Below are 14,126 nucleotides of genomic sequence, written 5' to 3'. Positions count from 1 at the left end.
AGGGGCCGTTCAGAAAGGGCGGAGCCACTAAGGGGGAGCGGTGCCATTAAGAAAGGATGGGGTCATTCCTAAAGGGCGGGGCCTCGGGAGGCGGGGCCATTCAGAAAGGGTGTGGCATCCGTGGGAAAGGGGTGAGCCAGGCCAGGGCCAGTGATTGGCTGAGCAGGTCGGTGACGGGGCGGGGCTTGGTTTGTGGGCAGGGCCTGATTGGTGGGCATGGCCTAATCGGGAGGGGCGTGGCCTGATTAGTGGGCGTGGCTTGGTGCGGGGGCGGGGCCAGACAACAGTAATACAACGGGGAACAGCACGGCGTGGGCGGGGCCTGAGCGGATGGGGGCGGGGCTACAGGGTGGGCGTGGCCACGGGGGGCGGGGCGAGGCGCACCTTGCAGAAGGTGATCTTGCAGTGGTAGGAGGCGTCGCGCGTGTTGCGGATCAGCACCTCGCCGTAGTGCTCGATCCAGCGCGGGCCGCTGAGCACGTTGTGGATGCAGGTGGTCACCTTGTTCCACTCGAAGTGGTCCCCGGACCTGCCGACAGCCGGCTCAGGTTGAGGGGGGGGCCACTAACAGAGGGCCGGGGGGGGGGGGGGAGGTGGCAGCGCTCACCTGGGCAGGCGGACGTTGACGGTGCCCATGGGGACGATCTCCAGGGATTTGCCCCAGAATTTGTTCTTCCACCTCATGTCTGGGGGACGGTGGCAGGTGAGGGTCCAGCCCCCTCCGTGGCCTCATAGGTAGCCCCCCCATCCCCACACCCACCTTGCCAGAAGACGAAGTTGTCGGACTCGGCGTGGCAAGCGGAGATGGGGGGGTGGTGGCTGACCTGGGGGAGGACGAGGGAGGAGTCCCTGCCCCACCTGCACCCCCCTCCCCTCGCAGCCCCACAGTACCTGCTCACTGATGAAGCGGAAGCCGCGGTCGGGCCGCACGCACTCGTAGGTCTCGCCCAGCACTGGGTTGAAGGGTTTGCTGCCCGCGCGGTAGAAGGTGGAGGCGTAGGCTGACACGGCAAAGGCGGCCACGTAGACCTGCACAGCCACACCTGGGTCACGGCACTGGGGGGGCCGGGGCAGGCTCCTCCCACTGGGGGTGTCCCCTGACCCCACTCATGTCCCTCTCCGTCCTCCTTTCCGCATCTCCCTAACCCATTTCCCACCAACCTCACATTGTCCACCTCATGTCTCCCCGACCCATGCTCTCCAAATCCACATCCCTCTATGTTTGCTCCAATCTCTGTCCCCTCCCATGTCCCACCACCCCATATCCCTCATTATCCCCTCAACTCGTGTTCCCCCACACATATCCGCCCCAATCCACGTCCCCTTATGTCCTCCCACCCCATGTCCCTCCAATCTGTCTCTCACCCATGTTCCTATGTGTCCCCCCATCCCTCCTCCACCCAACCCATGCTCCCCACCCCTATCCCACCAACCCACATCCCCCACCCCGTGCCCCCCACCAGGCGCTGCCGGGGGTCCCGTGCGCGGGCGGCGTGGTCGAGCAGTGCACTGTACTCCAGCTCCTCGCACAGGCGCTGCAGGGTGTTGAGAGGCTCGTTCAGCTGCACCGGCAGCGCCACGCGGGACAGGTCCTTGCCCACGCTGCTCCGCAGAAGCCCCCACAGGCTCACGTCCCCTGGCGGTGCGGGGGGGGCAGGCAGACGGCTCCGACGCTGCGGTCCTGGCCCTGGCAGCTCCAGTGGGGGCAGCTCCACCAGCCCCCCTAGGCTGTCCATTCCTATGGGACATGGGGATGTGAACTGGCGTGCCCCTGCCCCAGCGCCCTTTCCCCCCACCCATACCTATACCTGTTTGGGGACGTCCAAGCCCCCCCGGCTCGGCCGGGTCCTCGTCAATACTGTTGGTGGCCTCACTGATGCAGGACTCATCATCCGAAGCCTGAGGATGGGCACAGTCGGGTGGGCTGCAGGGGGGGGTGGGGGTCACCCAGCAGGGGGCTTGGTGGGAAGAGCACCCATGGAGGAGGTTGGTTGTGTGGGACAGGATTGAGGGATCCAACATGGGAACAGACAGTGTGGGGATGCAGGGACTGTGGGATGGGGGGAGCTGGTGGGGAACCTGGTCCCACCACTATGCTCAGAGAGTGGGGAGCCCCCAAACACCCTGGCTGGGGGGGCTGTGGGAAGCTGGAAGGGACATAGGGACCACGGGGGGCATGAGGGCCTGGGCTGGCTAATGGAAAGGGATGGGGGTGAGAGAACAGAGAGATGAACCGGGAGCAGCACCAGCCTGGGGGTCCCATTAGGCTCTGCAGAGCCCTCCCTGCCCACGCCCACCCCAAGATCCCCCACCTCATTCTCAGAGGAGCTGGCAGAGAGGAACACCTCACAGGCGTCGAAGAACTCAGTGTGCGAGTCGGCCAGCGAGGCGATGCTGCGCTGTGAGCGCTGCTGCTCCCGGCCCTTGGAGGGCAGCATGTCGGGCTGTGGGGACAGCAGGGATCAGCACCCACCCCATTGTCCCCCGGCCCCAGCCCCAGCCCCACATCACCTCATCGGGGTGTAGCGAGGCAAAGGAATCCATGGTGGTGTCAGAGGAGACGGAGAGCGAGTGGAAGCGCTGCAGCCCATCCCGTGGCTCCAGGCCTGACAGGGGGGTCTGCAGAGGGGCTGAGCTGAGCCAAATCCCCCCACGACATCCCCCCAATGCCACTGAAGGGCTGAGGGGTACACGGGGTCACCCAGATCCCCAGCATTTGGACAAAGCCACTCTGACTTGCCCCCTGAGCAAGGGCAGCCCTCCCCGGACCTGTGCCCCCTGACCCCAGCGTAGCCCCCCTAGGCCCACACCCCCCCTCACCCCAGTGGGGCCGGCGCTGCCAGGGCGTGGGGCTGAGCGCCGGCGGTCCAGCACCCGCTGCATGTCCTCCAGACGAGCCCTCTCAGCCGTCAGCGCTGTCACCACGCTGCTGAGCGAGCCATGCACTGCGGGGACAGGGGTGGGCGGTGAGGTTGTGGCATCGTGCCCCATCCCCACGGTCCCCCTGCTGGGGCTGCCCCCCCCGACCCACCTTTCTGTGCCAGCACCCAGAAGCTGCGCTGCAGCTGGCTGTACTCAGGTGGCAGGCTGAAGGGCAGCTGGCCCTGGCTGGGCTCCAGGTAGCGCGAGAGATTGGGGACGGAGCCGTGCAGCCTCCCCACCTGCGGGAGATGTGGGGCTCAGCAAGACATCCAGTCCTGGATTCAGCACACGCACACAGCCCGCGCCCGCCTCACCCGTCCAATGGTGTCATCCTTGGCGAAGCTCTGAGTGCACCACATCCTGGTGGTCCTCCGACCCTTCTTGGGCCTGTCCGTGGCGGCCGAGGGCTGTGGGAGGGCTATGGGCGGTGAGTGCGGGGCTGGGGGCTGCGAGGATCGGCCCCACACTCTGGCACTCACCTGGGCGCCGGAGATGAGGGGCGCGGAGGGGATGCGGTGCAAGGACTCGAGGCTCTGCAGCATCTCCGTCAGCTCCCGCAGCTGCGCCTGGCACGCTGACAGCTCTGGGTGGGAGCAGGGGTGCTCGATCAGGGATGGGGATGGAGATGATGGAGATGGGGGTGACGGGGACGGGGGCCCTCCCTTTCCTGCTCACCGGCCGAGCAGCGCTCCAGCCCCTCGCTGTCCTTCAGCCATGCATCCACCTTGTCCCTGGAGCTGGCAAGGGCAGACAAGGCAGGGGCACTGCCCGAGGGCATGATCCGTGTCCACGGGCCCTGGAGACAGAAAGGACACCATCGGGAGCCCCATTCCCAGACACGGTCCCCCATGTCCACCCTGAGGTGTCACCGACCTGTGCGGTGGTGGGGGTCCTCCTGGCAGGAGCGAGTGGGTCTGGACTCTCCCCCTGGTGATGGGAGCAGAGGCTGCTCACCCAGCTGGCAAAGAGCTCTGGGGATTTGATCTGTGGGACAGACGGCAGGTGTGGGGGACCTGACAGCCCGGTCCCCTCCAAACCCCAGCTCCAGCCCCCACTGGCTGCCCCCAGACCTTGAGGTGGTAGATGTTCTCCTCTGTGTCCAGGTCCACCCTCTGTGCCTTCTTGTTGACAGACATGACAGACTGACGGACATCGATGGCACCGTGCAGTTTGCCCTTGAGGACCTGGGGAGCCCAGGGACCCCCATCAAGAGGAAGACCCCCCATCCTCATGGGGAAATGGGATCTCCCCCAACCTGATCCCACGGGGAGGCTGCACAGATGCAGCCCAGCCCCATACTCACATCCTGGCGCGTGGTGGCATATTTCAGGATGCCACTTTCCAGCACAAAGTATCTCTGGGGACAGAGAGGGACAGAGGTGAATCCCCGCAGCCCTCGATGCAGGGGTCCAAACCTGCGCAGGTGCTGGGCAACGCTGCCCCTAGCACCCCGTTACCTTGTGCCAGCCCTTCAGGGGCCACTTCCTCTTCTTGAGCAGGTAGCCCTCCTGCCGCTCCGGCTCCCGGCCTGGGCTTCCCCGGACTCGTGGCTCCTCCACCACCTCCCAGCTCTCTGAGCCCTATGGGGACAGAGCTCAGTGGGAGCAATCCTGCAGCAGCCACCGCTCCCAGCTCCCACCTTGTCCCCCAGGGGTACCAGGCCATCTCTGCATCCCCCTGATAAGAGCAGGGTGAAGCCCCCTGACACCCCACGACGCCCCTAAGCGAGGCTGGATGCAGTTAGGATCCCACTGAGCCCCCAGCCCGCAGCCCCCTGACCTGCTGGACGCTGCTGTGCTTGGAGGACACGGTGCTGTTGGAGCGTGACAGGGCTTTTTTGGGAGAAGACGGATCTTTCTCGTGGCTGCCCATGGCCAGCGGGCACAGGGGGGGATCCACGCTGAAGGGTCTGAGCTCAGCGGTCACAGTCCAGGAAATGGGACCCACTGCGGGGAGGGGGAGCCTGGTCAGGGACCCCTGCGTGGGGGCACCTCCACCCTACCCAGCCGGGGACCCGCAGCCCTCCATGCCCATAGACAGCCCCACGGCACGGCCCTGCTGCCCCCCACCAAGGGCAAGGGAAGGGTCCCGGGGTGGGGGCAAAGCAGAGCTCCCCTGCACGCCCACCCCCCGCACCTCCCGGCTCCGTGGGTCCCCGTGCCTCAGTTTCCCCAGGTGGGGCGGGGTCTCCTCTCGGAGCCGGAACCTGTGCCCGGTGCAGCCCCCGCCCTGCCCCGCCTTACCTCGCCCGCACGGTGGGTCCAGAGTCCGGTCCCCGCCCCACGGGCTCGGTGCCACGGGGCAGCCCCGCGGGTCCCCCCTTCTCACCCCCCCGCACCCCCTCCCAGCGCTGGCCCGGCCCTGGGAGCCCCGCCGAGACCGAGCAGCAGCGGCCACGGCCCCGCCCGATAGCGGAGAGGATAGGGACGGCCCCGGTGAGCCGCCGGTAACGGGAAAATCCCCGCGCGGCGCTCACCCCGACCCCACCGGTGTCAGCCCCGGAGCGGGGGCAGCGGGACCGGCCCCGGCGGGCAGCAGACCCTCGTGCAAAGGGGCGCGGGGCCGGAGCCCCCCACCGCCCGCTCCCGGTGCCCGTCTCCCGGTTGTTCACCTGTGCGGGCGCCGAGCCAGAGCCGGGGCCGGGGCCGGGGCCGGTCGCATCCCGCCCGGCGGCTGCAGGAAGCGGAACACGGAAGGAGGCGGAGGCGCCGGGTCACAGCCGCTCGGCTCTGCCCCCTGCACCGTGGAGGACCGGAGCCGACAGCGCCGGGAGCCCCGGGACCCAGCCGCGCTGCCGCGGCCCCAGCCCCGTCGGCTGCACCGGAGGCTCCGTGCGTCGGGATCGATCACGTTCGGCCCCGGAGCGCCCAGCCCCGCTCCCTCCCTGCCCCGGGGAAACGGACTCGATGGGAGCAACCGAGCCGGAACGCGGCCTCGCCAGGGCTGAGCCCCCCCCGCTCCGCCCCACAACCCGAGCGCTGTGCGCTGCACCGCCCCACGGAGCGGGGACACCCACCCGGGGCTCTGGGGTCTCCTTCCCACTCCACCGCAGCTCTGCCCGGCTGAGCCTCTGCTGCAAGAACGTGGGGTAGGGGCCGAGGAGAAGGATGCGTTTGAACTCATAGTGAGTACAGAGGAGGAGAACCCCCCACCCATCCCCCCCCAAGAAATGAGCCAGGCCTCCGGGATCGCTACCACCATGCAGCCGACTTTAATGGAAGAGCCAGCGGCCCCGCACGCACAGCTCCATGCCCGCCACTCAGAGAGCACTGCAGCACGCTCCTCCATGGCTCTCCTGCATGTCCTCCATGCCAGTGCTGCTACAGGTCTCTGCGCCCTCCAGTCAGAACCGGAGCTCCTCTGAGCACATCCCACAGCACCTGAAGCACAGCTGGGCCGTCCCCGTGTGCCATTGGTGCAGGGAGCAAAGCGAAGGGATGAGCTGGGCCAGCAGTGCTGCAGGGCTCTGCTGCGCTCAGTCCCGCTGCTGGTTGCCCACGCGTGGCTGAACCTTCAATCCCTCCCCGCAAGCACAGCTGCTGAAGGAGCCCAACTGGGGGCTGGGGATGGATGTCACTGTGTCCCTGAGCTCTCAGCGGGCTCTGTCCCTGCTGGGCTCCCTGTCTCGCCAGCCCCAGCCTGCAGCTGCTGGATGTGCCCGTCCAGCAGCGCTGTGAGGTGTGCGGCCCCGTGCTGCAGCAGGGAGCGTGTCTGGGAGGGCAGCAACGCCAGGGTGCCAAGCGTCTGCCCCTGTGAGGCCTCCAACGAGGGCAGCTTGGCGAAGTTCTCCACCCCCTGCCTGCTCAGGATGGTGTTGTCAATGCAGGCACCTGGAAGAAAGAGGCAGGCACAGGTAAGGAGAAGCAGCGCGCTGCGATGGTGCTGGAGCTCCTGGCATTGAAGGCTGCCAAGACTCCCACCTGGCTACACGGGGCAGGGGACAGCGGGCACCTCACAGGCAGCACTCCCTGCTCCTCTGCCCCCATCTCCTCCTCACCCCTGGGGAACCACCTCCAAGAATCACAGAATATCCCAAGGTGGAAGGGACCCATAAGGATCCGCACAGGACCACCCAAACATCAGACCACATGGCTGAGAGTGTTGTCCACATGCTTCTTGAACTCCAGCAGCTCGGTACCATGACCTGGGCAGCTTGGTCCACGCCCAGCACCCCCTGGTGAAGAACCTTTTCCTGATGTCCAACCTCTCCTCCCCCAGTCACGTGCAGGAGCCCTGGGCTCTCACCCAGCAGGTTGATCTGCGGCACTCCCTTCAGGACCCGCAGCATCTCCTTGGCTTTCGTTTCTGGGCTCACCAGAAGGATGTTACGGGACACAAAGAGCGGGAGGAGGTTCTTGTAGCGGGACTGGGACAGCACGGGGCGGACGATCTGTGGGAGGCAGCGCTCAGTGGTGGGGAAGGGGAGCCTGGGGGCTGCAGCAGCGTGGCTCCTGACACTCCCCCCACCCCTACCTCGTTCAGGATGAACTTGACCTCAATGTTGTGCTTCCGCAGGTAGTGCCTCATCAGCACCACGTCCTCCCCGGGCATGGAATTGTATTGACACACCGCAATCATCCGGTTGTCCCGGAACGCCTCCTCCACCTGGCGCCGGAGCAGCCGGGCGTAGCCATACTCCTGTAGGGAGGGGGCAGCGATGGGAGCGGCGAAGGGGCCACCACGGCCCCACTCCTGGGGGACGCTGCCGGGCCTGCACCACTCCTGGGGCCTGCACTGTGAAGCCCTCAGTGCCCCCACAGCTCCTGGGGCGGCCCAGCTTTACCTCCTCCTCCTCCGCCTTCCTCCTGGGCGCCAGGCAGCGCTCCGGGACGGCGGGCCGCGGCGCCACGTACTCGGTGATGGCCATCAGCTTCTGGCGCTGGAAGTGCATGGCCTTCCAGTGCCGGGTGACCGCCTTAGAGCCGCGCCGGACGAGCTGCAAAGCGGGCAGCCAGCCTGCGGGGACAGAGCAGCGCTCAGAGGGGGTGGGGCAGGAGCCAGGCCCGCGGAAGGGAGCTCCGGGCCCGCCCCGGCCCCACGCTCACCCCGCCGCCACGGCGCAGGGCCGCTCAGCGCCGCCATCTTTGCCGCGGGTGCGCAGGGCCTTGTGGGGAGGCGGAGCGTTGGTTGCGCGCATGCGCCGGCATGCTATAAGTCCCGCCCCTTCCGGTTCATCCCGTCTCCTAGCAACCGGCACGCTGCGGCCTGCTCGCGGGCCGTCTCCCAGCACCGGCGTGTCCCCCGCCCCACCGGGCCCTCGCCACACCGAGGCCTCTGGTTCTCCTGTTCCTGCCCCCCGTTTATTCTCCTCCCATTTCTGCCTCCCTGTTTCTGCCCGGTGCCCTTTCCCCACGCAGAGGCCAGCGTGTCCGCCCCACCCCTCCCCCCACCCCCCCATCCACACAGCACTAGGACCCGGGGAGGGGACAGGGACCCTGCTCACCACCATCCGCCATGGCTGGGGAGGAGGAGGCTCTGCCTGGGGGTGAGTGTGCCATCGCAGAGCCTGCTCACGGGGATGCAGGGGGCTGAAGCCACTGCTGAAGGGGACTGAGCCCGGTTTCCCCCAGGCTGTGAGCAGATGTCCCAGGGAGTGACCCTCACCGACCACCTCATGGCTGCACGGAGCCTGCCCAGGCTGGAGGGGACCCTGCAACCAGCGAGCTGGTGAGAAACCATGGGGAGCCCAGCAGGTGGGGGTAGGGCACAACAGGATCCCCCAGAACACTCCTTTGACCAGCTCCGAGGAGTTCCCGGCCCTCCAGACCATCCGTTTGGATCGGGAGGACATCTGCACCATCGGGAGGCTTGGGAGCTTGCCGGGGATTCACAGCCTCTACCTGCAGCGGGTAAGGTAGCAGGCAGAGCCTGGTCCTGTGGGGAACAGCCTCTTTGGGGGGGGGCATAAAAACCCCTAGTTCTGCCCCCCAGCACAGCCAGAGAGACTTCCAATGCTCCGTTCCTGTGACATAATTTGAGCGAGGGTCTGGCATTTCTAAACCCAACTGAGGGGCCTTAGGGTCTTCCTGAGCTCTCCTGGGTTCCCATGTAGCCCTCCCCATACAGCTCCTGTGGTGGTGGTGGAGACTGTGTTGTCTGCATGAGGCTGGAATGATTCTGGAGTGCTCCTGAACTCTGATTTTCCATGTAGGAGAAAATCATGTTGTTGTTTTGTTTTGTTTTGTTTTCCCCCAGAACCGAATTGAGAAGATCAAGAACCTGGACTGCTTTCCCAACCTGCGGTATGTGCCACTAAGGAGATGCATGGGATCAAGGGAGCGTGCAAGTTACAGGGCGACTTCACAGCGGTTTATCACAAGGGTTTGCCATCCCCAGACCAGCAGTGCTGCATGGCTCTCACTGTGGGGACAACAGTGTCCACCCCAGAGAGGGCCACAGCTCCCACCCCTGACCTCCCTGTGCTCCCCAGGTTCCTCTCCCTGGCTGGAAACTGCATCCGCAAGGTGGAGAACCTGCGATCCCTGCAACACCTGCGCTTCCTGGACCTGTCCCAGAACCAGATCCAGACACTGGATGCAGGTAGGGTGACACCAGCAGAGCCTTGGCCCTGTCCCTGCGCTCTGCAGCACTTGGGGCCCAGCAGAGCTCCAGCACAGCCATCCTGAGTTTGGGGTGCGTGTCCCAGCGGGGCATTGGGAGCCCTGCAGATGGCTTTGAGCCAGCCTTTCCCCTAGCAAACCCCAGGTGTCTGCTTCCACCTTGTGTCCTGCTTCAGCAGAACATGGAAGCAACTCCTGGCAGCCTCAGGGATCTCAACCCAAACCGCTCCAGCCCTCTTAGACCCAGGAGCTCTTTCCTGCACCTGCTGGGCAGTGATGGGGCAGATGGGCTCACACTGCCTCAGCCTTTTGGGAGGGTCCTCTCGTGGGTGGTTTTTGGCAGAAAGGGAAGGGATGGAGGGGTATCTCCCTCTGCTTTTCTGTAGTGTTTTTTGTGTGGTACCTTCTGTTTGCAGACAGGGGCAAGAAAGGGAACAGTGACAGTCTGGGAAGGGAAGAAGCCTCTTTTCTCACTATCAGATTGTATGGAATACATGTTCCTTCCCTCCCTGCCTCAGTTTCCCCAGCTGTGAGATGAGAGGCAGCTTCCCACGGCAGGGCTGTGGCCTCAGGAATGCGTGTGAAGCGCTCCAGGAGGCGGCGGCACGCAGGGTTTGCTGCAGCACGGCTCCACAGAGCAGGTGGGGCTCAGCCCCCTTCTCAGCGCCTTTTTTCCTTCCTTTGATCTGTGCAGATGAGCTGCCCCGCAGCCTCCGCCTCCTGGACTTGACAGGAAATGAATGCACCCACCAACCCGGCTACAGGTGGGTCGGGGAAGCCCCAACGGTGAGCGGAGGGGGAGAGCGAGCCCCCAGACTTTGTGAGCTCGAGTATTGTATTCAGCACCTCAGCCAGACCCAGGAAATCTGAGCCTGCATCTGCCCAGGCCGGGCAGGGGCTGTGGGGGCTGTGGTGCTTCTCCCAGGCACGATGCTGCGTGGCGGGGGAATGTCCATTGTTCATTTGGTGCTTGCAGAGAGCTGGTGGTGGGAGCCCTGCCCCATCTCCTGCAGCTGGACGCCCAGCCCCTCCATGGCTGCATGGATCCTGCCCCAGATGAGGAAGAGGAGGAGAAGCATTCCTCCAGCAGCGAGGACAGTGATGATGAGTTGTTCTCTGAGCTGAGTGCCCCTTTCTGCACAGGCAAAGGTGCCCAGACTGAAGCAGAACACACTGTGTGCTTGGGGGTCTCTCCGTCCCCAAGGGTGACACAAGCGGCAGGGAGCTCGGGTGGCTGTGCCAGGCTCCCCTGTAATTCTCCTCCCACTCCTTCCCCCCATCCCTGGCAGATTTCTTCACAGATCTGCAGCAGGAGCTGGCTGGGCGCTCTCGGAGGAGGCAGGGGAAGGCCCTGGAGGAACACCAGGCCCGCCTGCGGGAGCTGCAAGAGCACAGGGGCTTGCTGCTGCCCCCACTGCTGTGCTCGCTGGGCACAGAGAGCTGCCTAGCCCCCAGCCCAGCAACCACCACAGCCCCAGGCCCTGGGGGGCAGTCTCAGCTTCATCCCCAGGCAAAGGCAGGGCTGTGGCAAGGACGCAGCCGGCAGCCAGAGCCAGCTGCCATCCTGAGCCAGCCCCGGACCACAGCCCTGCAAGGGGAGGCTCCTACCAAAGGGGCAGGGAAATAGGCAGCGCCTGAAGCACCCGGCACCAGCACAGGGCTGCACAGTTGGAATTAAAGCTTCTTTATTCTTACATCGATCTCTGTCTGCCACAGAGCCCCGTGGCCAGCAGCTGGGTCCTCTGCTGAGGGGCTGGGCATGAGCAGCTCTGCTAACGGTGGGAAACAACGCACCAGGCTGAGAAAGGGAACCCCACCCGCCCCTTCCCTGCACCCCATTTCAGACCGCGGCCACCCCCACAAGCACAGATTGACTGCTCAGAGCTGGAGGTGCTGGTGGAGCCATTCCCCTCCACAGCTCCAAAATGCGGGGAGGCGAGGAACGAGGACAGGGCACCAGGAAGGTTTTCTCATCCCCCAGATGGGAACAACGCTGTGAGGTCTGAGCCGGAGCTCGGCCTCAGCTCCTCTCCCCTCCTCACCCACCTGCGTGGGGTTTATTTGTAAAACTTCATCTCTGCATCCACGCAGTCGAAGAAGAGCTCGGCCAGCTCCTCCGGGCTGGGGGCCACGCTCCCTGCCAGCAGCGCGTTCACCGCCTCCAGGCCCTGCTTCTCCAGGTCCCGCAGCGTCTGCAGGAGCTCCTGGCCCCGCTCCTGGCAGGGTTGGGGACATAAAAGCTGAGGCCGGGCACCTTCAGGGCACCCCACTGCCTCCCACATCGCCATGGGGCGGCACGAGGGCCATCAGGAAGGGCTCGGTGCTACCTGGTCCCTCTCCATCAGCTCCAGCGCTGCCTGGTGCCGGCGGTAGAGCTCGTGCCGCCGATCAACCGTGCTCTGGAAGCGTGGCACCTTCTTGGCAGGGTCGTCGCTGAAGGTGGGAGAACTCACCTGGGGCGCAGGCTTAAGGCCGGGCACGAAGATGAAGGGCTTGAAGACAGACCTGCCAGAGAGCAGCGGGGACGCTCAGCCCAGGGCACGGCTCTGCCTCATGCCCATCACCCCAGCATCCTCACCTGGAGGGGTCCGGGGTGGCCGTGAAGAAGTGGACGCAGGGCAAGGCAGGGTCCCGGGGCAGCACGGACACCATGCTGCCCGCCGTGCGGAAACCCTCCGAGTCCACGCAGATGCCGCTGTCCTTGTCCCGCAGGATGGCCATGAACGTCTCCGCTGTGATGTGTCCTGGTGGGTGAAGCAGAACCGTGTCACCGCTGGCTGCCACGGAGCAAGCTGGGGATGGCTGTCCCCATCCCTGTGCCCATCTCCATCCCTGTCCCCACCTGCGTGCTGCCGCAGCAGCTCCTTGCCAGCTCGGTAGCGGGTTTTGGCAGCCTCCATGCGTGGCGGCTGCTGCGCCAGGGAGAAGACCTCAGCAAAGCTGAACTCGCCGGCCCCGCTCCACCAGCCCTGGCTCCGGGCTCGCTGCCGCAGCCCCGGGTGCTCAGCCGTGATGTCCGTCCCGATACTGAGCTGGTTGGAGATGTTACGGCTGCCCTCTGCGGAGGTCAGGGCACGTCAGGCATGGGACAGACCCAAAGGGACGGGGCTCTCCAAAATGGCCCTGCCCGAAGCTGGGTGCACGGGGTCCTACCGCAACCGGTGCCCGCTCACCTCGGATCCGCTGGGCTGCCCAGTAGCGGCCGGCCGTCTCCAGCACCCAGGCCTCGTGGCGGTCGGCCAGCAGGAAGGTGTTGTGATACACGAAGGGCACCGGCTCCTCCTTGCAGCTCCCACCCTGCCCGTGCCGCTCCAGCAGTGCCGTGATGACCTCCAGCGCTTCCCGGGCAGAGCCGCCCCGCTCCAAGCCCAGCCTGCAGCACGGCAGCACCCGGTCGGCCACGTGCACCCCATGGGAACCGTGGGGCGATGGCGTGGGACGCTCCTCACCTCACCAGGTCCATGCCCAGCAGCGCCTCGTCCTCCCCGACGGGCTCGCGGGTCCAGACGCCCTCGTTGCCCACGCAGACGCCGTGCTCATTGGCACCCATCTCAGCACCCCACAGCCAGGCGGGACGGCTCAGCACCACCGCGTGGGTCCGCTCCACCTGCTCGATCTCGATGTAGGTGCACTGCGGGGTGGGGGGAGGAAGGCAGGGGGGCTGAGACCCGGCACGCTCATCACACCGCCGCCCCGGTGCCGGCACGGGGACACCGAGACCCGTCACGCCGCTGCCCTGGCACGCTCTCACCTGCACTTTGTCCCCGGGGCGGTGGACGGCGGAGGGGACGTAGACGATCTCCTGCACCTCGTGGCGCGGGCGGTCGGCGTTCTTGCCGAAGAGGACGGCGGCTGCTGTGGTGTGCGGGGGCAGCGCCACGAAGCAGTCACAGGACGAGGGCGCGGGACCTTGCCCCGCCATCCTAAACCGGGGCACGGAGGGGGCACCGATGGCAGCGTCACCCCTTCGTCCCTGCCCGGCAGCTGTCCCCAGGGTCCCCTCGGTGCTGGCGGCCGTGGGACAGATGGGGACCCGCGATGCGGGGCAGGACAGGGGACAGCAGCGTCCGCAACTCGGGCGCAGCAGCGAACCTGGGGTGGCCCGGAGGAGGAGGGGGGGAGGGGGCACCTTCCCCAGCAGCTCCTGCCCCGGGGTCCTGCATCTCTGCAAGGACCGGGACCCCCGCACGGCTCCGGCGATCGGTACCCCCCGTACTAACCCTGTTACTGGATCCTCTGACCCGCACGATCCCCGTTACCGGACCTCCCGCCCTCGGACCTGCCGCTGCCTCCACGCCGCCGCCGCCCGTCCCCGCCCGGTTCCGCCTCCCTCGTCCCCGCCCGCCCCGTCCCGTGCTGCCGACGGCGGCGCCCGGTGGCCGGAGGTCGCAGGGCGGTGGCACCGGGACGTGCCCCCTCGATACCCCCCGGTCCGAGGGCGCCCAGCGGAGCTCGGTGCAGGATGAGACCCACCCCCGGACGTCCTCCCGCAATAAAGGAGCCGGAGGGCCGGGCCGTGGAAAAACGCGCTTTATTCCGGTACAAAACGAGCCCCAGCCCCGCAGCTTCCCCCTGCACGGACCCCCCTCCTCCCCCCGCCCTGCTTCCCCCGCAGCACCTCGGCCGCCCCCGGCCCGGGCGGGG

At 66.4% G+C, this 14,126-nt stretch overlaps 4 protein-coding genes across 5 annotated transcripts in view; 1 reads left to right on the top strand and 3 right to left on the bottom strand.

Moving 5' to 3' along the window:
- The window catches only part of OSBPL7 (oxysterol binding protein like 7), a 6,918-nt gene extending 1,181 nt beyond the window's left edge, over positions 1 to 5,737 (bottom strand). Inside the window, exons 1-19 of the mRNA XM_021377867.1 lie at positions 5,534 to 5,737; positions 4,702 to 4,868; positions 4,380 to 4,502; positions 4,226 to 4,279; positions 3,993 to 4,106; positions 3,796 to 3,906; positions 3,598 to 3,718; positions 3,402 to 3,505; positions 3,237 to 3,329; positions 3,032 to 3,161; positions 2,821 to 2,945; positions 2,512 to 2,619; positions 2,313 to 2,444; positions 1,809 to 1,899; positions 1,461 to 1,738; positions 892 to 1,029; positions 761 to 824; positions 608 to 686; positions 385 to 529 (exon numbers count right to left, since the gene is read on the bottom strand). Coding sequence (XP_021233542.1) covers positions 385 to 529; positions 608 to 686; positions 761 to 824; positions 892 to 1,029; positions 1,461 to 1,738; positions 1,809 to 1,899; positions 2,313 to 2,444; positions 2,512 to 2,619; positions 2,821 to 2,945; positions 3,032 to 3,161; positions 3,237 to 3,329; positions 3,402 to 3,505; positions 3,598 to 3,718; positions 3,796 to 3,906; positions 3,993 to 4,106; positions 4,226 to 4,279; positions 4,380 to 4,502; positions 4,702 to 4,794 — 2,103 coding nt within the window. The 5' untranslated portion in view covers positions 4,795 to 4,868; positions 5,534 to 5,737. The remainder of the gene's footprint in view (positions 1 to 384; positions 530 to 607; positions 687 to 760; positions 825 to 891; positions 1,030 to 1,460; positions 1,739 to 1,808; positions 1,900 to 2,312; positions 2,445 to 2,511; positions 2,620 to 2,820; positions 2,946 to 3,031; positions 3,162 to 3,236; positions 3,330 to 3,401; positions 3,506 to 3,597; positions 3,719 to 3,795; positions 3,907 to 3,992; positions 4,107 to 4,225; positions 4,280 to 4,379; positions 4,503 to 4,701; positions 4,869 to 5,533) is intronic.
- On the bottom strand, positions 6,110 to 8,068 carry MRPL10 (mitochondrial ribosomal protein L10). Its single transcript, XM_021377871.1, has 5 exons — positions 7,968 to 8,068; positions 7,706 to 7,878; positions 7,396 to 7,560; positions 7,168 to 7,312; positions 6,110 to 6,752 (listed from the first exon to the last, which is right to left on the bottom strand). Exons 1-5 carry the CDS (start codon positions 8,002 to 8,004, stop codon positions 6,496 to 6,498), a joined length of 777 nt encoding a protein of 258 aa, XP_021233546.1. The 5' UTR covers positions 8,005 to 8,068; the 3' UTR covers positions 6,110 to 6,495.
- LRRC46 (leucine rich repeat containing 46) lies at positions 8,119 to 11,175 on the top strand. Its single transcript, XM_021377870.1, has 8 exons — positions 8,119 to 8,407; positions 8,493 to 8,589; positions 8,663 to 8,771; positions 9,118 to 9,164; positions 9,353 to 9,462; positions 10,177 to 10,246; positions 10,459 to 10,631; positions 10,772 to 11,175. The coding sequence occupies exons 1-8, from the start codon at positions 8,377 to 8,379 to the stop codon at positions 11,107 to 11,109; spliced, it is 975 nt and encodes a 324-aa protein (XP_021233545.1). The 5' UTR covers positions 8,119 to 8,376; the 3' UTR covers positions 11,110 to 11,175.
- On the bottom strand, positions 11,151 to 13,808 carry SCRN2 (secernin 2). Of its 2 annotated transcripts, none has more exons than XM_021377868.1 (8): positions 13,703 to 13,808; positions 13,234 to 13,405; positions 12,932 to 13,113; positions 12,656 to 12,855; positions 12,325 to 12,540; positions 12,061 to 12,226; positions 11,810 to 11,987; positions 11,151 to 11,698 (listed from the first exon to the last, which is right to left on the bottom strand). In XM_021377868.1, the coding sequence occupies exons 2-8, from the start codon at positions 13,402 to 13,404 to the stop codon at positions 11,540 to 11,542; spliced, it is 1,272 nt and encodes a 423-aa protein (XP_021233543.1). In that variant the 5' UTR covers position 13,405; positions 13,703 to 13,808; the 3' UTR covers positions 11,151 to 11,539. The 2 variants fall into 2 exon arrangements, with proteins under 2 accessions (XP_021233543.1, XP_021233544.1); XM_021377869.1 differs by having other exon boundaries at positions 13,762 to 13,795.

The sequence above is a fragment of the Numida meleagris genome, chromosome 26 (genome assembly GCF_002078875.1).
Source record: "Numida meleagris isolate 19003 breed g44 Domestic line chromosome 26, NumMel1.0, whole genome shotgun sequence".
Classification (NCBI taxonomy): Eukaryota; Metazoa; Chordata; class Aves; order Galliformes; family Numididae; genus Numida; species Numida meleagris.
Note: the sequence above shows the minus strand (reverse complement) of the source record. Positions and strands in the feature narration are given on the sequence as shown.

Excerpts from the sequence above, each read along its gene's own strand:
- MRPL10 (XM_021377871.1), bottom strand. The coding sequence starts at position 8,004 with ATGGCGGCGCTGAGCGGCCCTGCGCCGTGGCGGCGGG. Across the intron at positions 7,879-7,967 it reads CCCTGCGCCGTGGCGGCGGG|GCTGGCTGCCCGCTTTGCAG; the intron begins GTGAGCGTGGGG and ends CTGTCCCCGCAG. Across the intron at positions 7,313-7,395 it reads TCAAGTTCATCCTGAACGAG|ATCGTCCGCCCCGTGCTGTC; the intron begins GTAGGGGTGGGG and ends TGCCTCCCACAG.
- LRRC46 (XM_021377870.1), top strand. The coding sequence starts at position 8,377 with ATGGCTGGGGAGGAGGAGGCTCTGCCTGGGG. Across the intron at positions 8,590-8,662 it reads ACCCTGCAACCAGCGAGCTG|CTCCGAGGAGTTCCCGGCCC; the intron begins GTGAGAAACCAT and ends TCCTTTGACCAG. Across the intron at positions 9,463-10,176 it reads GATCCAGACACTGGATGCAG|ATGAGCTGCCCCGCAGCCTC; the intron begins GTAGGGTGACAC and ends TGATCTGTGCAG.
- SCRN2 (XM_021377868.1), bottom strand. The coding sequence starts at position 13,404 with ATGGCGGGGCAAGGTCCCGCGCCCTCGTCCTGTGACTGCTTCGTGGCG. Across the intron at positions 13,114-13,233 it reads GCCCCGGGGACAAAGTGCAG|TGCACCTACATCGAGATCGA; the intron begins GTGAGAGCGTGC and ends CCCACCCCGCAG. Across the intron at positions 12,541-12,655 it reads GGCAGCCCAGCGGATCCGAG|AGGGCAGCCGTAACATCTCC; the intron begins GTGAGCGGGCAC and ends TGACCTCCGCAG.